Below are 21,731 nucleotides of genomic sequence, written 5' to 3'. Positions count from 1 at the left end.
CCCTTCATTAAAGACAATGGGGTTCTAGAAACAGAATGTGGGGAGTCTTCTAAATGACTTGTAATCACAGGACAAGGCTTTCTTCTCAGTTTTACAGTCATCATCTGATATGCACATTTTGGGGCAGCAAGTCGGCTCAGGAGTCAAGGTGCTTGCTGCCAAGACGAATGACCTGCGTTTAATCCCCACACGGTGGAAGGACAGAACCGATCTCTGCAAGTTTCTCCTTGATTTCCACACAGGAGACTGCACACACCAATAACTAAATGTATTTCTATATGAACCCAGGTGGGTTCATAATTATTATTATCTCTTGACCATCTCAGGTCTGCCTTCAATAGCCATCCTCCTTGTGCTGGCAGAAGCCTCAGCTCCTGTTCAGACAAGGTGCTCAGTTAAGATTCTCCCAGCTTCCTTTGCAGAAAAGGGTAGCCATGTGACCCGGTTCTAGCCAATGAGAAAGCAGCTTTTAGGAATGGGCTTTAAAAAAAAGTTGGTTTGCTTGGCTTTTGTTCTTCACCACCCTTCTGCCTGCCTTTGTGCCTTTGGTTTTGAAAACGATTAAGTCGACATTCATTTGCTAAGGATGATGGGCAGAGTGAGGGAGACTCAGTCCTTGAGGGCATCATGGGATAGCTTCTCTATTGACCTGCTCCCTCCACTCCCCCTGTCCCTCGAGAAAAATAAGTTCTTTGTCACCAAGCCCTTGTTCGGCCTCAGTGCCAGAGATGTGAACAGAATTGACTGAAAAGTAACCTGGACCAATTTGCTCATTTTCCGGTGGACCAAACTGAGGGCAGAGAGATGGATTGGAAACACTTGCTCCACTGACTCCTATTTAATGTCAGGACTAGACAAGAACTTCCTATCTCCTCCCACAGTGGTCAGTGGTGTCACCCAGACCTGCCCTAACCAAGGGCAGATACTTCAGAGTACGATATTCAGTTTTCACAACTACCCCATTTCATAGCTAAGAAAACTGAGGCTCGATGTAGAGGATTTTGCCTAAGGCTAAGATGTCAGAAAGCAGTGGAGCTAAAGGTCCAGCTGAGGTAGTCTGAACCCAGAAAAGCAGAGCTTGAGTGTTTCTCCTTTGCCCCCTCCTGGAACAGGTGCTAATGTGTATTCATTCATCACTCATTCACAAATTAGCGAGTACTTACGAGCGCTTGCTCTGTGCCAGGGAGTTCTTGGGGCATTACCAGAATCCATAAGTTCATTATTAATGAACTGATACGTGATTTGAAAATCAGAAAACAGGGAGATTAAAAGCTGTGTCTTCTATTTCTTCACCCCCCTCTGTCTCTGGGGGTCTATTCTTCCACCCTCATGCTGGCTGGACAGAGCAGTCCAATGGTCATGGCATTCTTTCCCCAATAGTTAAAGCCAATCTCTGCTTCACTGACAGCATCCTGCCAGGCTGCAGTATCTATCTCTTGTAAAAGTTACACTCTAGCTTAAGAAAGTTCTGGAAGGGTGAGTCTGGAGACTGCTGGTAGGATATGGCACTGGCAGAGAGAAATAGCTTTAAGTCACGGGGTGTGTGTGTGTGTGTGTGTGTGTCCCTCAGTTTGCACTGCAATAACCCTGTGCGTTCTGTCCTCTTTATCCACAGGCTTGCCGTTGTGATGGCATTCTTTGATGTCTCTCTGATGGCTTCCACGGGGAGTATTGGTCTCTGTCTGTAAGTAAAACCCTTATTGCCACACAAGAGGACAATTAGACTTTCCTAATTCTTCAAAACCTTCCATCTTTCAGGAGAGATGTTTCGATGTGTGTGAGCAGCTAAGCCTGAAGACTTGAGTTCAAATCCCAATAACCATGTAAATGTAAGTATGTTTGCCTCTTGTAAGTCTAGTGCTTGGGAGGCAGAGATGGGACCTAGGAATCCCCCAAAACTCTCTTCAATGAGGCCAGGGAACATACCTCAGCAATTAAAGTGGCTTTCTGCCCAGCTTGATGACCTGAGTTCAGTCCTGGGCACCAACAATGTAGAAGGAGAGAACCAACTCCCCCAGGTTTGTCCTCTGACCCCCATACATGTACACACACACACACACACACACACACACACACACACACACCACACAAATAAATACATAAAAATATTATTATTTACTTTTGTGATGAGGTTTCAATATATTGCCCTGGCTAGCCTGGAACTTGCAATGTAGACTAGGCTGGCTTTGAACCCACAGAGACATACCTGCCACTGCCTCCAAAGTACTGGGATTAAAGTTATGTGCGGCAACATCTGGCCAAAATGTAGTTTTAAGGAGTGGGGGTCTTTGCCTCAATATGTAAGTTGAAGCAATAGAGGAAGATGTCAATCCCTGACTTCTATAAGTGTGTGCATGCGCGCGCGCGCACACGCACGCACGCACACACGTACACACACCACATCCAAACACTCATATACATATTTAGATCATATACACAAACATATACAAATAAGAAAAAGAAAACAAAGCTTTCTGTCTTCCACTGATCTACATACTTCCACATCTCAACATTATGCAAGTTGCTTTATTATTTCCCAGGTTTTTTTTTATCAGTGGACTTTGGCCCCAGAAACACATTGTCCATGAGACAGATGGCCCTATCTTATGATAAAAAATATTGATTTCAGTGTAGGCATGTAATCCTCATAGCACTGGACAGCTAACAGGAAAGAAAAGCCTTCCCTCTAAAGGATAACTATGCTGGGGGGCATCTGTGGGTCTGATGGCCATCTGTGAAGGTCAAGTTTAAAGAGAGGCTGAGCCAAGCAAAGGTGAGAGATGGATGAGTAATAAGTCCAACAGACCCCGCCTTGGCTTCGGATTCTAAGGCCGTGGTTTCTATATTTAGCAAAATTTTCCTACACCCTTCCTCCATAAGCCAATAAATTCCCTGCTAATGCCCATCTGACCTGGGTTTCCATTATAACCAGAAGATTTTTTTAGATGTGTGTGTATGTGAATAAGTATGCACCCGTGTGTGCATGGGTGCACTCACCCGTGTGAGTGGGCATGTGTGGAGGCCAGAGACTGATGCCAGGATGTCTTTCCTCTGTCGCTCTCCATCTTATTTTTTGAGACACGGTGTCTCAACAGAACCGGAAGTTTGTCATTTTGGCTAGACTGGTTACCCAGTGAGCTCCCAGGATCCACCTGTCTCTGCCCCACAGCACAGCACTGAGTTCCAGACACTTGACATCATAGCCAGCTTCTTCTTCTTCTTCTTCTTCTTCTTCTTCTTCTTCTTCTTCTTCTTCTTCTTCTTCTTCTTCTTCTTCTTCTTCTTCTTCTTCGTTGTGTGTGTGTGTGTGTGTGTGTGTGTGTGTGTGTGTGTGTGTGTATGTGAGTTCTTGGAATTCAAACTCAAGTCTTCACTGCTGCACAGCAGGCCTTGACCCACTGGGCCATCTCCCCAGCCCACAACCAGAAGGTTCCTAATGAAGGTACCCTTGATGCTTAGCTGGGAAGCATGCATCGTCTAACAGGAAACTAAGCACTGAGGCTCTGGTTCAAGGATGAAGTGTGTGCTTCCCATTCATAAGACCCCAGGTTCATCCCCACAGCAAAAGAGGGAAAGAAGGTGGGGAGGGAGAGGTGGAGGGAGGGAGGCAGGGAGAAAACCCTAGGGATAAATGAAGCATCAAGTTCTTAACCTTGCATTAAGATGTTCTTAGCATCCATTAGAAGGCCAAGGGTCTTGAAGACATGGCCATCTCCAGTACCTGGGTTGCCCTGAGCCCAGTCCTTTTCCAAGGGTGACTTTTTTGGGATGATTCATAAGACTTACCTTGGGGTGATGTGTACCAATCACGCTCACATAGCAGCAGGTTTCCATCTGCACAGGCAGGGCTACTTCCTCTTTCATAAGCAGAATTCACTGGAATGGGGAGGGGAACATGGCCAATCAGTCCTTCTCCACTGGACACTGAGGAACACATAATGGCTGAATGTGCTCACAGTGGCCAGGAAGGGTGGTGACTCATACTAAAACTTTGCTTTTGAGGTCCTAAAGATCGGAGGTTAAGGACCTGGGTAGAAACTAGGATTAAAATAAAAAAAACAAACAAACAAACATACAATTAAAACTAGTTAGGGGCTGGAGAGTTGGTTCAGTGGTTAAGAGCACTGGCTGCTCTTCCAGAGGACCTGAGTCTTGTTCCCAGAATCCCAGAATACACATGGCAGCTCACAACCAACTGTAACTCCAGTTCTAGGGGATTTGGTGCCCACCTTTTGCCTCTGAGGGCACTGCACAAATATGGTGTACAGACATACATGCAGACAAAACACCCATATATATATATGTATGTATGTATATATATACATATGTATGTATATATGTATATATATACATATGTATATGTATATATATAATCTCAAAAAATATTTTGTAAAATTAATACTTGTATTCCAGCACAAAGACATGCTTATGTAACTGAATACATTTCACAAAACTGCATTTCACATAGACTTAAGTTTATATACTTACAGTTTAAGCCTATTTCACTTTATAACTGATTATACTCGTTAATAAGTTATAAGTCACATTGAAACTGCTTGTAAAAGCGAGCACAAAGGTTCCTTGAGGCTGTAATGTTTTGTGACCGCACATGGAGTAAGTGTGGCCTGATTTTCCTCGGGACAGAGTCCACTCTCTGCATGTGTGGGACAGTGTCACATTCCCATATGTTTATGCAATGCGCATTAAAGATGAAAGGCAGACTCAACATAGAAGAGGGCACTTTGGAAGGGGACACTGCCAGAGGCTCTAGAACCCCTTGCTTGGGAGTAATTCTCAGCCCTGTTATCTGCCAGCTGTTTGCCCCAGGCATTTAACACCTCTGAGCCTCAGTGTCACAATCTGTAAAATGGGGATAACAATCTGACTTTCACACAGGATTGCTGGTAGAACCATCTGCTAAGACATGTGACACTGAAATAAGCCATTAAAACTGAGCAGGGGGAGACCCACACACCTCCCCCTGGTGGCCTGCCACAGCGAGAAAACACGGGCCTGCCCGGCACAACAAGGTTGGGCACTATTATGATGAGTAATTTATATAAGGTGGAGAGAGAGAGAGAGAGAGAGAGAGAGAGAGAGAGAGAGAGAGAATGGTTCATGCCCTGTGGAGAGAGGCAGATCTGAAAAGGTGAAGGTGGCGAGGAGCAGGCTGAGGTGGGTGGTCTGCTTACCACCTGGGGCCATGGTGATGTGTGGGCCCGAGCTGCGGCCAAGGCCCATATCTGGGTTTGTGGCCCTGCTGCAGCCACGGTCTGTGTTGATGTCCATGGCTTCTGTTACTGAAGGCCGAGAGACAGGGCTGCACAGAGTTGGTTCCTCCCCTCACTGGCTGCAGCTACAGGGAGACCAGGTCCTATACCTCACCTGGGCAACACAGCAGAGCTGATCCTGTTCTCAGCAGCGTGGGTGAGCTGGCCCTGCTCCCCTCATCTGCCATGTGCTGGTGTGGGTGAGGGAAAGATGCCCCCTCCACCCCTCTGCAGAACTTGGGAGAGCTGATCCTGCCCCTCACCAGCTGCAGCACTCAAGAGAGCCAGGCCCTGAACCTCACCTGGGCAGCAGGTAGATGGCTAGAAAGAGGTCAAATTATGTTAAAAGAGTGAGTGGGATAAGCCTAAGCTAAGGCCGAGCATTCATAATTAATAATAAGTCTCTGTGTCTTTATTTGGGAGCTGGTTGGTAGCTCCCAAATAAATGCCAACTACATACAGATCTCTGTGAATTCCAGGCCAGCCTGGACTACAAAGTGAGTTCTAGGACAGCCAGAGCTACATAATGAGACCTTGTCTCAAAACAAACAAACAAAAAACACCAAAATACCAAGTGAAAAAACAACCCTCTAGGTTTGGGGGTTTGTTTGTTATGGAGCATTCCTGTCACAAAAGATAGCAGATACAACTCAGTACAGTTGTTACTAGTTCAATTCGCATTTCTTCCACATCTACTGTTTGCCAGGGACCATGACACTAGGAAAATCACCGAGAGCCTTGGAGGACTCACAGATGGTTCTGAGTTCTTCAGACGTGAATAGCTTACCACAACGGAGGGACACTGGGAACCCAGGGGTTGGCTGGCTCTGGGACCTTTGTCCTATAGAGAAGGAAGCCACTGTTGACTTTTTTCATTGTGTGTGTGTGTGTGTGTGTGTGTAGCTCAGAGATTGACATCAGATGTCTTCCTCAGTCACCTCTCCACCCTATTCTTCGAGACAGGGTCTCTCTGAGCTTGGAGCTCATCTATTCAGTTAGCCCGGCTGGCTGTGGAGCTCTAGGGATCTGCCCGTGCCCCGCCCCCATTGCTGGGGTTGCACCACCCCAGCACTGGTTTGTACATGGCGGCTGGGGATCTGAACTCAGGTCCTCGTGGTTGCACAGCCAACAATTTACCCATCAAACCTTTCCCCAAGCCCTTAACTTGTCTTTGAAGAGTTTTAATTTCCAGTGTCCTCTAGAGCTGGATGGTCAGACATCCACCCATGTCTGCCCTGACTACCCAGCAGCAGTTCATGGGAAACAGGGAGTCACGGTCTGGGTCAGCCTGGATTCCTCTTGGCTGTCAAATCAGTGGTCGAGGGACACTGGCATTTTCCTTCTGAGCCTCAGTTTGTCCCTTAAGCAAAATTGGAGATCTTTCCCCCTCACTGTCCTTCCTGTGAGATTTTATTGTCACAGCTGTGTTTGATAGCTGCCTCTGTGCTCTGTGTGTGCCTGTGCTTAGGACATCCGAACAGTAAGATCCCCCACACCTATCAAAACTCCCTCGCCCTCCTCCTTGGGACTGTCATTGTCTCTGTTGAGAACGCAAAGCGCACATGTTTGCACATGTTTATGATAGTCTTGGGCGGAGCAATCAGTGTCCCCGCCCTCTGCAGACGTAGTTCCTGGCAGCCTGTGTTCTCAGCAGCACAGATGCCCCCGGATTACTACAACTCCACCTGGGGTTGTTCAGCTTTGTGGGGGAGGGAAGTGATACAGACTCCGTGGAAATCAGCTTTCAGAACTGCAGTTGTCTGTTGTTGTGCCCTGAGACAGGGCCTCTCTGGGTAGCCTTGGCTGCTGTGGAATTCAATATGGAGACCAGGCTAGCCTCAGACTCACAGAGATCCACCTGCCTCTGCCCTCCCGAGTGATGAAATCAAAGGTGGGAGCCACCACACCCAGATTTCAAATCTGTTACTTTAAAGGCTAGGAATGTGCTCAGCAATATAGGAAACTAGATATTTTCCTAGTATGTGTGAGGCCCTGGGTTCAATACTCAACATCATAAAAAATAATTGAATTGCAACATTCTCTTTTCCTTCCTTTTTTATATTTATTTTTTAATTTTTGAGACAGAGTCTCTTGTAGCCCAGGCTGGCCTCAAACTATGTAATTGAGAATGACTTTGAACTTCTGATCCTCCTGCCCTCCGCCCACCCCCCACAGAGTGCTGGGATTACAAGTGTCCCACCTCACCCTGATAAATTTGAAAATTTCCTCTCTAGAGATTTGCCTGGCCCATGATGCTGAGTAGCGGCAGTGACCTGCAGCTCCCTGACAGACCACACATCACCAAGGGAAACAGCTCATAGCATTCTTCAGCGCAGCATGGTGCTGAATGAGGAGGTTCCATAGTGGATTCGATGCATTTTGACTTGTGGTATTTTCACACAGAGCATGAGTCCAGGAGCATCCACTCACAGAGAGATGCACCCCATCCCTTCCCCTCTGCTGCCTTCAAAACCATTCCCAGCACCCACCCCAGCCTATTAACCTTCCTCCTGAGCGTCACAGCACCCGCATCCTGTGCTGTCTTGGATGGTCCTTCTCTGCTGCCTTCCATTTCCCCCCTCTCTTCCTCTTCTTCCTCCCCCCCTTCCTTTCTGTCTTCGCCCCCTCCCTCCCCTCCCCTCCCCTCTTCCTCTTTGATTCTCAGTGATGTACCTGGCTTCCTGCATGCCAGGGCATGCGAGGGGAGGAGGAGCCAATGTCGCAGCTGTGGCATGCCTTAATTCATTGCCATTGCTTTCTTCCTGGGACACTGATGCCACCTTAACACATACTTACCATAGCCATTTCTAGGAGAGTGGGCCTGTGGACCTGCCATCGCCATGGATGCCATTTCAATGCCTTCAGGGTAGTCTTCATTCTCTCTCCTTAGCATGCCCAAGGGGCCATTCCTCCTGCAGGAAATAGGGATCCCATTGAATATGTTCTGCTGAACACCATGAACTACCCAGAGGATGGCTATCTGTGCTGGTCCGTCTTATTATCACCTTGATTGGATTGAGAAGGCCTAGGAAATGCGTAGGCACACCTCCGTGTCTATGAAGGTCATTTCCAGAGAGGATTATCTAAGGGAGGAGACCCTCCCTGAATGAGGGCAGCACTGCCCATAAGGGGACCCCAAATGAAATCAAAGAGGAACCGAGAAAAACAAACCTGAATGTGTATTCTCTCCCTCCCTCCCCCGTCCTTCCCTCCCTCCCCCTGCCCCTCCCCTCTCTTTTCCTCTCCTCATCTCTCTGCTTCTTAGCCACCAAGACGTGAAGCATTCTACTTCACCACACTCTCTGCTCCACGATGGGCTGAAACTTTTGAAACCATGAGCCAAATACATCTTCTCTCCTTTAATTTATGTCAGTTTTGTTGTTGTTTACAGTGCTCTTAATGGCTGAGCCCTCGCTATAACCCTCCTTATATTATTTTTGAAGGACTCCAGTTAGCAGAGTAATTCTAGTGAACAGTTAAAGTCAAGTCACTTGGAGCACAGCTCTGAGGTAGAGAGGGAACAGTAGCAGGACCAGCTGCTCTGGGGCTGGTGTGGGGCGTTTACCCACCAACCCCACAGCTCCCCAGAGTTTTCTTGAGTGTGAGCAGCAGGAAATATTAGATAGAAGGATTTATTGCGGAGATAAACAGATAGAAAATAAAGGATAGCCTCGAGAGGGCCTGGAACCTTTTCCAACGCCCAGACTGTCTGCCCCAAGGTTTTTATAGAGACGCCAAGGGGTGGAGCAAAAGACCTCCTCCCCCAGCACAGCCAAGTGCAGACCATCTCAGACACCTGCACTCAGGCCCGTGGTCCTAATCATTCTCTATGTGGACCTGCTGGGTAAAGCCACGAGGAACCCGAAAACGGGCTCCCACAGGCTGGCACCTTGCTCTTGTGTTGGCACTGTGTAGCTTTCTGTTCCTCAGTCCATAAGTGAAGGGGCACAGCCTGGCTCCCAGGTTAGGAGGATCCGTGAAAGATGAAAAGAGGACTGCTGGGATCAGGGTGGCTCTTGGAACGGTGACTCAGGGGGTCAGAGGTAACATCTGTGGCCTGGTCCTGAAGATCCACTACCTAGGTCCTAAAGACATTTATCTGATAGCTGCATACCAAGTCCTGTGTCCTTGTTCCTTGAGATAAATGCAAGCTACTGGAGTCTTGTTATTTCTTTCTTCTTCTCGCTCCTCCGCTCCCCTCCTCTCCCTCTCTTCCTTTATTTCTTCCCTCCCTCCTTCTTCCTCCCTCCCTTCCCTCCCTCCTTCCTTCCTTTCTTCCTTCCCTCCCTCTTCCCTCCCTCCCTCCTTCTTCCCTCCCTCCCTCCTTCCTTCCTTCCCTCCCTCTTCCCTCCCTCCCTCCTTCCTTCTTTTCTTCCTCCCTCCCTCATTCCCTCCACCCCCCCTTTTTTCTTTTCTTCCTTCCTTGTTTTGAGAAAGGGTCTCACTATATAACCCAGTCTGGCCTTAAGTCACAATCCTCCTGCCTCAGCCTCCCAAGTGCTTACATTATGGAAATGTAAAACCATTTCTAAGAGAGCCATTTTTTAAAGAACTCAAATTTATAAATATTATAATTGAATTGGTACATGTAAAGTAAGACATGTATCAGTTAAAATTTCATGTGGCAAAATGTATAGGTTAACAACAATAAACTAATCAAAAAAAGAAGTATGTTCTTGACATGACCTCTGGAAAAGTGAGCCCAGGAAAATTAGATTTGGCCCAGCTATGGCACCCAGATAATGCTGTCAAGCTCTAAAGTTATACCAGATAACAGTGACCAAAAATTCCCAAAGCTGAAATCCTTTATCCCACACTGACTGGTGAGCTGAATGCTTGATCCTCAGCTAGTGGCACTGTTTGGGGGTTTCTGGAAACTTTGGGAGATGAGATCTGACTGGAGGAAGTGGCTCACTGGGGGTGGGTCCTTGGGGGAGGAATTTTGTCCCTGCACCTCCAACTATCCACCCAGTTTCACTCCCCCCACACACACACCAGGATGGGAACAGCTCTCCTCTGCCACATATTCCTGTGGACATAACGTTCTGCCCAAGAGCATAGTACCAAGACACCATGGGCTTGAATTGTTGGCATTGTTTGTTTGCATTGGGTATTTTAGACACAAAGGTAATCAATGTATGTCCCTAACTGAAACCAGTGGACCAACTCCCACTGCCTTGATGAGTACCCCAATGTGGGGCATAGACTTGAACTTACCTCCTGATGACTCCCAGTTTGGAAGAGCCATAACCATGATCTTCCTCAGAGCCTGGATAATCAGGTTCTCCCCAAAAGTCTGGAGCATTCTTTGAGTTCTCAGCACCAGGATAGTCTGGTTCTCCATAAAAGCGGGGAGAGTTTGGCTGATTCTCAGCACCTGGGTAATCGGGTTCCTCCAAGGTGTCGCAGTAAGAATTGATTCTGGAACCAGCATAACCTACATCTCTTCTGGAGCCTGGCAGGTTGGAATTGACTCTGGGGCCAGGATGGTCAGAGTTGCCCTGAGCTCCAGGGTAGTCTGGTTCTTCCCAGGATCCCGAATAACCTAGATTGGTTCTGGAACCTGCGTAGTTCATGCTGCTTCTGACTCCTGAAAAACCAGGATGGTGCTGAGAGCCGGGGTAGTGAGGCTCTGGGGATGAGCCTGTGCGGTAGGGATTGCTCTGGAAGTCATTATAGTCTGGCTTAGGAAAAGACTCCTGATAGTCTGGCCTTGTTCTGGAATGTGCAGAGAATGAAGGATTCCTGGTGCTGTGATGGTCTGTGTTACTTAGAGATCCGGGATAATCTGCTTCCACTAGAGAGCTGGGGTAGTCTGGATTTGTTCTAGAGCCGGAAGAATATGGGTTGTTCCTGGGACGGTGGAAGCCTGGATTGTCCAGAGAACCTGGAAATTCTAGATGATCCTGTGTATGGTTTTGAAACCCTGAATAGCCAGAGTAGTCAGCATGTCCCTCAAAGCTGCTGTTCCTGTGAAAGGAAGACATGATGCTGTAGAGTCTTCAACCAGTTGTGTTAAAGCATCACCGCCTCTGGAGCAACTCGGGGACCTTTTTATTAACCTAAAAAGCCAAAAAGGAAGGGAAAGGTCAGTTATTTTTCTTCCTCCCTTGCATAAATTGCTAGGTTTCTTCCAATATCTGATAATTAGGTGCTTAGGTGCTGAGAACAGTGACTGCATTTTGCAGCCTCCCCACACCTAGGAGGAGGCTCTGAAAGTGATCAATGGCAGGCCAGCAGAAGCATTATCTATAACTTCCAGGTCATACTGTTAGAGGACTGAAGTCATTCCCCTGTTTCTCAGCTTTCTACTTTCTGTGTGCCAGCATGGAGCTGTTGAACAGTGGTCTTGGGTCATGAGGACGACAGTGCTCTCTATAGGAACAATAGCATAATATATGGGGAGTTGAGCTGTGGGCAACTCCCCTGAGCAAAGCACAGAGCTCAGACTACTATGGAGGGGAGAATAAACCTGTGTCTTTTCTCAAGATATTGATACCTACAAACACAGTTATATCTTTAATAATTAATCTGTATGATTGGGGGGGGTCTTAACCAAAGACTAGAAAAAACAAAATAATTTTTAAGCCAGAGTCTCATGTAGCCCAGGCTGGCCTTGAGCACACTATGTAGCAGAGGATGACCTTGAGCTCAAGTTCAAGGATTACAGACTTGTGCTAAGATGCCTGGCTTAAGCCATGGGGGGCTTCGTGCAAGTTAGACAAGTACTCTACCAATCGAGCTTCGTCCCAGCCCTCAGAACCAGAACATCTTTGAGCTGTTTACTTGTTTGTTTGTTTGTTTGTAACAAGTCTCCCTGTGTAGCCCAGGCTGGTCTGGAATTCACAATCCTCTAGCCTCAGCCTCCCAATGCTGGGGTTACAGGTGTGAGCCACTGCATCTAACCTTGAAATTTTGATTGATCTTGTGTTTCTAGAGTTAAAGGCACAAATCAGCACGTGTGTGCAAAGGAAGACTAGTCTATGGAACCGAGACAGAAGGCTAGGGTGAGAACACCAGTTGGGATCCGTTATTGTTTGAAAATGTGACTTTATCAGTTCTATGAGCTCTTCAGATGGGGAGCACTCTCTAATCAAGTGACAAAGTTTTCTCTAGATGTCCCTTCTCTAGCAACAATGCCTCAATTTCTTCTAGAAATCTTCCCCACTCCCACTTAGCGCAGGTGATAGAGAAACTCTGCATTGTACAACAATGCACAATGATCATGTAACCCCAGCCTAACCAATTAACATCCACCATTTCTTTGGATACAGGATTTTGGCTCAGTAATGGGTGGGCTCACATATTCCATTAGTTCTGAAGGATCTAGGCTGGACTTGCTGAGGAGAAGATGCTCTTCTTCCAAGGAGGTAAGAGCTCAGCTTGGAGCTACTGGTGTGGTGTCAGTGGGGGTAAAGAAGAAAATAATACACAGAGGAGAAAGTTCACAAGAAGAGCCAACAGGGTTTGTTGCTAAGCCTGTAGGGGGAAGTAAGGGAAGCAAAACACAAACACACCTCCGCTGTTTGACGCCTGAATGATTAGGTAAATGCGGATGCCTTCGAAGAAGGAAGTATAAGATTTTTAAAGCTTGGCAAACTTACACAAGTTTATCTCTGTGTAAATGACATGGGTCCGGCTTTGAGTAACCAAAGCTTAAGAAAATATTAACTCTCTCCCCTCAGCTGTGCCCCCGGAACGTTTACGGGCTGACTCGATTCTGCTCAGCACCAGGGGAATCAGCTTTCCTCCCCTTTCTTCCTTCCTGGTGTCCGTTGCTCTCTGCTGTGGAAACGCGTCTCCTTGGGTAGCACCCCTCCCTACACCAAGCCCCTGTGGGCTGGATGTGGAGATTGTCTTCTTCCAGATCACGTGACCGAGGAGAGGGCAAATCACCCAGGCAGAACTAGAGAGTCAATCCTAGGAGCTTTGTGTTGCTGGAATCATAGCCAGGCAATTTAAGCCTGAAGCTTCCACTAGTCACCAATGGGAAGGCTTGCTAAAAGTGATGCCCACAGAGAGAGAGCAGGGCCAAGAGAAACATAGAAAGGAGAGTGCTGGTGATGTGTGTGCAGCCGCTGGATCCAGTCACACCTCAAGGCAGGTGAACACCACATGTCTGGGTCATTGCATTCCCTTTTTGACATAATTTAGGGTCAAGTTGCTGATTGTTGGCCATTGAAACAGAAGAATCTCGACTACAACATGACCTTTGCAAGCAGGGACATTTAGACACACTGGAGTGCTTGCCATGAAGACCTACTGCTGTGCTTTGCTGCAAATTATCTCTCCTAACATGGTTTGGAACTCATTTGTTGCCTTGTACCAATTACCATGTCTATGCTAGGAACTCACAAGGGCTACATAAGGCCAAGGTTTCAACTTACATCCAAGTAAGGACTAGTATATTCGGGAAATAAAAAGATATATGTAGACCAGCCCAAGAGAAATAAATATATCCACCCAAAGATGACAAGTCATGTGACCTTCATAGAAACTTTTTATCAAGGCACCCCAAAAATTGAAAACTCAGATGTCATTCCAGAGCAGAAAGAGAAAATGAATTATGGCATGCTCACAGGATAAAACACTATGCAGTAATAAAGAAGACTGAACTTTTGGTTCATGAGGTAGCATGGATGACTTCCACAGATAAAAGGGTCAAACACAACAGAGCATATGCTGTATAAATCCATCCAAGTTCAAGATCAGAATAGTAACATGTGCTGATTTTAGTGGGAATACTGGACACAGAGAAGGAAAGAGCCAGGCAATGAGTAGGATCTTCCATGAGGGTAACCCTAAGGAGCTGGGTTATGATCTTGTATTCTTGGGTGGTAGATACCTAGAGGTATAGACGTGTGTGTGTGTGTGTGTGTGTGTGTGTGTGTGTGTGTTTGTGTGTGTGTGTATAGATGTCTGTCCAGTTGTACACTTAAGACCTGTGTACATATTTGTCAATATATTACTCCTAAACTGAAAATGAAATGAAGGCTGGAGGTGTGGGAACTGTGATGCTTGATTTGGTAGCAGAGGAGGAAAATCACAAGCTTCAGGCTAGCCTAGGCTACATTGTGAGCTTGAGGTAAGACTTGGCTAACCAGCAAGACTCTATCTCAAAAGAAAAAAAGAGAAGAGAATAAAGAAAGAAAAGAAAAGAAAGGAAGGAAGGAAGAAAGGAAGGAAGAAAAGAAGAAAGGAAGAAAAAGAAAGGAAGAAAGAAAGAAAGGAAGAAAAAGAAAGAGAGAAAGAAAGAAAGAAAAAGAAAGAAAGAAAGAAAGAGAGAGAGAAAGAAAGAGAGAGAGAGAGAAAGAAAGAAAGAAAGAAAAAGGAAGAAAGAAAAAGAAAGAAAGCAACGTTGGTGCTTCTGTATAATGGAGCCCTGGGTAACTTCTAGAAGAATTAGGAGCTGTGGACTAGACCAGGACATGATTAAAGAAACAGGTAGTCCCTGTAACAGACAGGAGACGAGTGACCCCACACAATTCCTAAGTAGTCATAATGACAACAACAGAGAATTGTTTGGGTGTAAAATGGGGTCGTATGTAATCCAGATTAGCTTCTAGACAGAATGCAGTAAAGCCTAGCCTTGAACTCCTGACCCTTCTGCCTCCATCTCCTGAGTGCTGGGATTATAGGCATGCACCACCTTGCCCAGCCTAGAACTAAATTTTGCTTTAAGCTTCTTATTAGCCCAGATTAAAAGAAATCAGGGTAGGTTACAGGAGCAGGGGAGGTAGGTGAGCAGAAAGCAGGTCAGCTTGGCAAGACAGCCATGCTGCTGAGGATCAGTGTCTAACCAGGAGTTATGAGAACTCTTCCAGAGGGATCAGGTAACAGAGCGACACCATCAGCCAAGGTCACATAAAAAGCACTCAGGGACTGACAACCTCAGGAGCCTAAAATTGAAGGGATGCCAAGGTCCCCTCTAGTCACTGATGTGTGAATCTCTACAATGGTTTTATACAGCCTTGATGATGAAGGAAATTCTTCTAACCACAGAGAAATGCATGCAACCAGAGGTCATCATATTAAGCAAAAGAAGTCAGATTCAAAGAATTAGCACTGGGTTAAAGAGATGGCTCAGTGGTTAAGAGCACTTGCTGCTCTTCCAGAGGACCCAGGTCCAGTTCCCAGGACCTACATGGTGACTTACAATCACTTATAACCCCAGTTACAGGGATCTGATATCCTTTTCTGGCCTCTGTGGGCACCAGGCATGCATCTGGTGCACATACATACATGTAGTCAAAACCACTTATGTACATTAAGACATTTTTTTTTAAAGAAAGGAATATCCGGGTATGGTAGTACGTCTTTAATCCTACCTAGCACTCAGGAGGCAGAGGCAGGTGGATCTCTGTGAGTTCCAGGCCAGCCTCATCTACATAGTGAGTTCCAGGACAGCCAGGGCTATGTAAAGAGACTCTGTCTCAAACAAACAAAAAGTAAATATTTAAAAAGAAAATAAAGGCATAGTGGTACATGCCTTTAATCCCAGCACTTAGGAGACAGAGGCAGGAGGATCTCTGTAAGGTTAAGGCCAGCCTGGTCTACATAGCAAGTTCCAAGCCAGTCAGGAATACATAGTAAGACCTTTTCTCAATAGATAGATAGGCAGGTTAGGTAGGTAGATAGATCACATTTTTCTCTCATTTGTAGATTTTGAGTTTTATGTAGACACACAAAATTACACACACACACACACACACACACACACACACACTGCATGGAAGTAGAAGCAAGATGATCTGGGGAAGGAAGAGGTTTAGAAGAAGGAGAAGGGGAGGAAAAGGAGAGAATGGTGGTGAATATGGTTAAAGTACATGATATATTTGGTAAAATGTCTTACCAAACCCATCGCTGAGAACAGTGAATATGTGCCAATAAAAAATCTTCCCTGAAGAGAAAACTAGAGAGGTGGCTCAGCAGTTAAGCGCGCCAGCTGCTCTTGCAGAGGACTGGATTCAATAGCCAGCACCCATATGGCAGCTCAAGCATCTGTAACTCCAGTTCCAATGGATCCAATGCACTGCATACACACGGTGCCCAGACATACATGCAGGCAAAACACCCACACACATAAAGTGAAAGTACAAAATAAAAATATTTTATATGTCTTTCCTAAAGAGAAAGGAGAATCCACTAACCGATCATATTCAGCTCCATGGAAACTTGACTGTCAGCCCTTACTTATCTCACTGTGTCTACAATTATAGGAATTGAGCCCAATACAACATGGTCTACAGATCTAGTCGGGAGCTGCTGACGTCATGGCTTCCAGGAAGCAGGAGCCTGTAAATTAATTAACTTTGTTGACTGACATGTCGTATTTTATAGTCATGGGGTACATGATGTCTGGGGTTGTGTATGAATTGGATAATGATCAACTCAGAGCAACAGCATATCATCATCTTAAATGTCAGTTGTTTCTTTATGGTGAAAACATGTAGAATCTTTCTCTTGAAATGTGTGATGCGTTCTTCTTAGTTACCTTCATCTGCAAAGCTAGGATGGCTTCTAGGAACCGGGTGACAAGTAGATATAAGTGGCTCTGATCTGATGCTGGCCTCACCTGAATATTCCAAGCTTACTGACTGTAGGCAGAGATGAAAGGCCCCAAAATGAGGGGGAGAGCCTGTGACACAAAGCATGTGTGTATGTTCGAGGCAAGCTCAAATACCTTCTGGGTTTATTTTCTCTTAAGAACTTAAAAAAAAAAAACCTAAACAACAACAATAACAAAACAAAAACAAAAACAGGAGACTACACTGAATTCTGGACACTAGAAAGAAAAAGCATTAAGCACTACAGCCAGACCTCTGCACCTGGGGGTAGAAGTGGGGGCTGTATCCACTCACTGAAGGAAAGGATTTGAAGGGAGAAATCACACTTGACTAAGCCTGCAGAGACTCGTCACTATTCTCCAGGTTTAGTGTAAGAACATTTATATAGCATTTACATTGTATTATGTGCTATGAGTAATTCAGAGAGGGTTTAAATTATACAGGATATACCTAGCTTCTATGCGAATGCTGATATTTTATATAAGGGATGTGAATATCTGCACATTTGGTGTCAGCAGGGTCCTGGAGCCAGTCCCCCACAGGTACTGGGGGATGACTGCATGATATACATTATTTGTGAACAGTATTTAAACATTTCATTCTCTATATAATAGAAATTATATGTGCTACACATAAGTAAAACACAATGACCTATGTTTTAGCTTAATGTAAGCCAGGTTGGAAATCCACCCTCACTAAGGCTAGGAAGCCACACTGTAAGAACTTATTGGTCTCAATGGCTTCATATATTTCATTTTGTTATCATGTTCTGTTGTACTTATCCCTGCTCCTTCTCCTGGGTCACAGGGCTGTACCCCAATTTTCACAACTCTACACAGTGACCTCTGTACGCCCCAGATGAGTCTCCTTGGGCTGTGCAAATGTCCGTAAGGAAGGGAGAAAACTCTGGCTTCCAGGGCTGCTTGGATGGAGCATATTCCATCTCACTGGGGATGACTCAGCTGTTCCCCAAGTTGCCATACTGATTTCCCACCACTGTGGGTTAGTAGTCTATTCGTTTTTACATTGTCTTGCCAGGACAATCAGGATTTCCCACAACTGACCTCTCTTCCTTTCCTGTAGAGGACAGTCAGTTAGTTCCTTTCCTCACATATGCAACTCACATAAAGGAAACAGACAGACAAGACTCAGAACTGGAGAGATGGCTCATGGTTAAGAGCTCATACTAGGGCCTGGAGAGATGGCTCAGAGGTTAAGAGCACTGATTGTTCTTCCAGAGGTCCTGAGTTCAATTCCCAGCACCCACATGGTGGCTCACAACCATCTGTAATGATATCTGGTTCCCTCTTCTGGCCTGCAGGCAGAACATTGTATAAATAATAATAATAATAATAATAATAATAATAATAATAATAATAATAATAATGCAGCTCATACTACTCTTGCAGGAAACCTGAGCTGGTTCCCAGTCAGGAGGTTCACAACTGCCTGTAAATGCAGCTCTAGGGCATCCAGTGCCCTCTTCTGGTGTCTTCAGGTACCTGCACTCACATGCACAGACACACAGACACAAGAATTGTGGCATGAGGTGCAGTTAAATCCTGTTTTCTCTATATCAGTACAAGTGATGTGGGTCATGCAAGTCTTTGTTGTGGCGAGGAAGCCTGTGTGCAGCAGATGTTCAGCAGTATCTGCAGCCTCTCCCACCAGACACCAAAAGGACCTAATCCCCATTGTAACAGGCAAAAAAAAAAAAAAAAAAAAAAGAAGAAGAAGAAGAAAAAAACTCTCAAGCACTGCCAGCTAGCCTCCGGGGACAAAATCATCACTCTTCCTAACCCACCAAGAGTTTGAGAGTGGCCAAGGTAAACAGATTAGCTAAAACAACCAGCTGGGCCTGGCAAACCTGTCATCCCACCCACTCCTGAGGCTGAAGCAGGAGGATCCCCTGTCTCTCTGGTGCACACAGTGAGTTCCAGGCCAGCCAGGACTACATAGTAAAACCTTGTTTCTAAAACAAAACAAGACACCAAAACCAAAAGCAAAACAAAAACAAAAACAAAAACCACCAAAACAAACAAACAAACCAAAACCAGAAGCTAAGATGACCTCATTTTTCTAACTTCAAGTGACATAAAGAAAAAAAAAAATAGTGAGGAAAATACTGAGACAAAGCACCTGTGGGAGGCCTTTTCATTATAGATAAAGCGGGTATTTTAGATGGACATGAGACCTAAATTAGCAAGATGAGAAGTTTCTGAGAGGCATGAACCTTCCCTCCTAAGCTGAGCTCACCCCCTCCACCTCCCCATCTCCCCTCACTCCCCCACCTTCACCCCCCCTACACGTTCCTGTTCTCACCTCGTCCTCCCAGTGGGGTGCTTTACAGGCTCGCACATAAGGACATGAGTGTGAGCAGAGTCTCACATCTCTGGTCAGTATCCACCTTGTTCTATAGCTCAGTATTACCCTGAACTCCAGCTCCTCCCGCCTCCTGGTGCTGAGATTATACGTGTGCACCTTGCACCCAGTTCATGTGGTCCTGGGGACCAAACCAGGGGCTTCACATGTGCTGGGCCAGCACCTCACCAATTGAGCCGCAGCCCAGAATTACTTCTTGAATTCTATCGTTTTGAAATCAGTTAGGATTTCAAATCAGGTAGAAGCAAGCTTAAAGACTTTTATCCGAAATTAAATATGTGACCTTACTTCCCTCTCTAGTTGCAGAGATTAATGCGATTTCAGGCTCGTATCAGAGAAGCTTCTTCTTGCAGTGTATGGCAGTTAACAGGGACTCACAACAGGTCAAAATGCAATAGAATAAGAGACCGTGGAGTGGTTAGCCCTGAATGGGACATCTGTATCAACCCCTCCCCCTCAAGGCTCGGGAACATGACAGGGTGGAGTGGAGCTGGAAGACCGTAAGAGCCGGAGGCTGGGCAGCACAGGGGTGAGACAGTATCTAGTGGGCATGACATGCTGGCTATGGTGATATTTTATTTGTGCTGAAATGTGGTGACATTTTATTTGTATGTTAATAAATAAAGATTGCCTGGAGATCAGAGGAAATAGCAAGCCATTTTAAGTACAAAAGTCAGGCAGTGGTAGCACACACTCCCTTAATTCAATCATTTGGCAGGCAGGGTCTCTGTGTGTTCAAGGCCACACTAGGGAACAGCCAAGCATGTTCAGTACCAACCATAGAAACCTGGAGGTCTGTACAGACAGGCAGTGACAAGGAAGTGAGGTAGCTGGCTAAGAGCCAATGAGAGGGAAGAACAGCAAGGCAAGAAAGGCCCCGGTAGATAGGAAGTAGCTCACTTTGGAAACTGCGGTGTGGTGAGGTAAGGTTAGCTGATGGTTATTGCTATTTCCCTCATCTCTAAGGCTTTCACCCCTATATTTGGCTCCGTGTTTTTAGTTAATAAGACTGCTTAGAAATTCATCTACATTTGGCGCCCAACGTTTTGCTCAGGAACGCACAGTAGCTGTGTTTGACAACACAGGATAAAGCCAGTCAACATCTCAGCACTGCCTTAGTTAGCGTTTCTGGGTTTCTATGGCTGCGATGAACACCACAACCACAAAGTGAGTTTGGGGAGGAAAGGGTGTATTCACCTTACACGTCCACATTGCTGTTCACCACTGAAGGAAGTCAGCACAGGAACTCAAAGCAGGGCAGGATCCTGAAGGCAGGAGCTGATGCAGAGGCCATGGAGGGGTGCTGCTTACTGGCTTGCTCCCTATGGCTTGCTCAGCAGCTTTATTATAGAAAATCAGGGATGACACCACTCACCAAGGGCTGGGCCCTCCCGCATTGGTCACTAATGGAGAAAAAACGCCTTACAGCTGGATCTCCTGGAGGCATTTGCTCATCCTTCCTCTCTGATGACTCTGTGTCAAGTTGACCATGGCTGGGGAGAAGGTCGGGAGGTCCACCCTTAGCTGAGGTGCTGTTGCCATTGACGGCTACTGGAGGAGGGAGTATCATTTTCTTCAAGGGTGTCATTGCCCATGCTCCAGGAGATGGTCCTATACACAGACACCAGCAGAGTGGACACTACAACTGACCTCCATAATGAACACTATACCTGATCACCATAGTGACCATTATGGTTGAACTTCACAGTGGACATTACAGCTGACCATCACAGTGGACACTACAGCTGACCACCACGGGGACGCTACATCTGACCACCACAGTGGACACTACATCTGACCATCACAGTGGACACTACAGCTGACCACCACGGTGGACACTACAGCTGACCACCACGGGGACACTACAGCTGACCACCACGGGGACACTACAGCTGACCACCACAGTGGACACTACAGCTGAACACCACAGTGCACACTACAGCTGACCACCACAGTGGACCCTACATCTGACCACCACAGTGGACACTACTGCTGACCACCATGGAGGACACTACATCTGACCACCACGGGGGACACTACATCTGACCACCACAGTGGACACTATGGCTGACCGCCACAGTGGACACTACAGGTGACCACCACTGGGGACACTACAGCTGACCACCACAGTGGACACTACAGCTGACCACCACAGTGGACACTACAGCTGACCACCACAGTGGACACTACAGCTGACCACCACAGTGGACACTTCCATGCTAAATGAATGTCACAGTTACCACCATAGTCATCATTATGACTCTCCATCACAGTGAACACTACAATTGACTCAGTGGGGTGTGTGTGTGTGTGTGTGTGTGTGTGTGTGTGTGTGTGTGTGTATTGTATATAGACATATATGAATATCAGAGGAGTATGTAGGTTCTAGGAGGAGTTTGAGGGGAGAGTGGGAATTGACAAGATGAAAATATATTGTATATATGTGTGAGATTTTCAAATATAAAATTATAGTTTCAGACCAAATCCCAATGTGGAAAGGGAAAATGGGCAG

General features: G+C 46.2%; 1 protein-coding gene and 1 long non-coding RNA gene across 5 annotated transcripts in view; one reads left to right on the top strand and one right to left on the bottom strand.

The window, feature by feature from the left end:
* Window positions 1–21,731, bottom strand: part of Tmc5 (transmembrane channel like 5) — an 89,002-nt gene that overhangs the window by 51,638 nt on the left and 15,633 nt on the right. For both annotated transcript variants that reach the window (XM_076550873.1, XM_076550872.1), the window contains exons 2-4: window positions 10,488–11,332; window positions 8,067–8,182; window positions 3,787–3,876 (exon numbers count right to left, since the gene is read on the bottom strand). In XM_076550873.1, coding sequence (XP_076406988.1) covers window positions 3,787–3,876; window positions 8,067–8,182; window positions 10,488–11,257 — 976 coding nt within the window. In that variant the 5' untranslated portion in view covers window positions 11,258–11,332. The remainder of the gene's footprint in view (window positions 1–3,786; window positions 3,877–8,066; window positions 8,183–10,487; window positions 11,333–21,731) is intronic.
* Window positions 36–13,899, top strand: LOC121831370 (uncharacterized). 3 transcript variants are annotated; one of them, XR_013044375.1, is made up of 4 exons: window positions 36–288; window positions 1,616–1,829; window positions 12,545–12,640; window positions 12,956–13,899. It is a non-coding gene; the product is annotated as an uncharacterized LOC121831370 (long non-coding RNA). The 3 variants fall into 3 exon arrangements; XR_013044377.1 differs by lacking the exon at window positions 12,545–12,640; XR_013044378.1 differs by lacking the exons at window positions 12,545–12,640; window positions 12,956–13,899 and adding an exon at window positions 7,505–8,922.

Source organism: Peromyscus maniculatus, chromosome 1, assembly GCF_049852395.1.
Source record: "Peromyscus maniculatus bairdii isolate BWxNUB_F1_BW_parent chromosome 1, HU_Pman_BW_mat_3.1, whole genome shotgun sequence".
Taxonomy (NCBI): domain Eukaryota; kingdom Metazoa; phylum Chordata; class Mammalia; order Rodentia; family Cricetidae; genus Peromyscus; species Peromyscus maniculatus.
The sequence above is the reverse complement of the archived record's forward strand: the minus strand, read 5'-3'. Positions and strand labels throughout refer to the sequence as shown.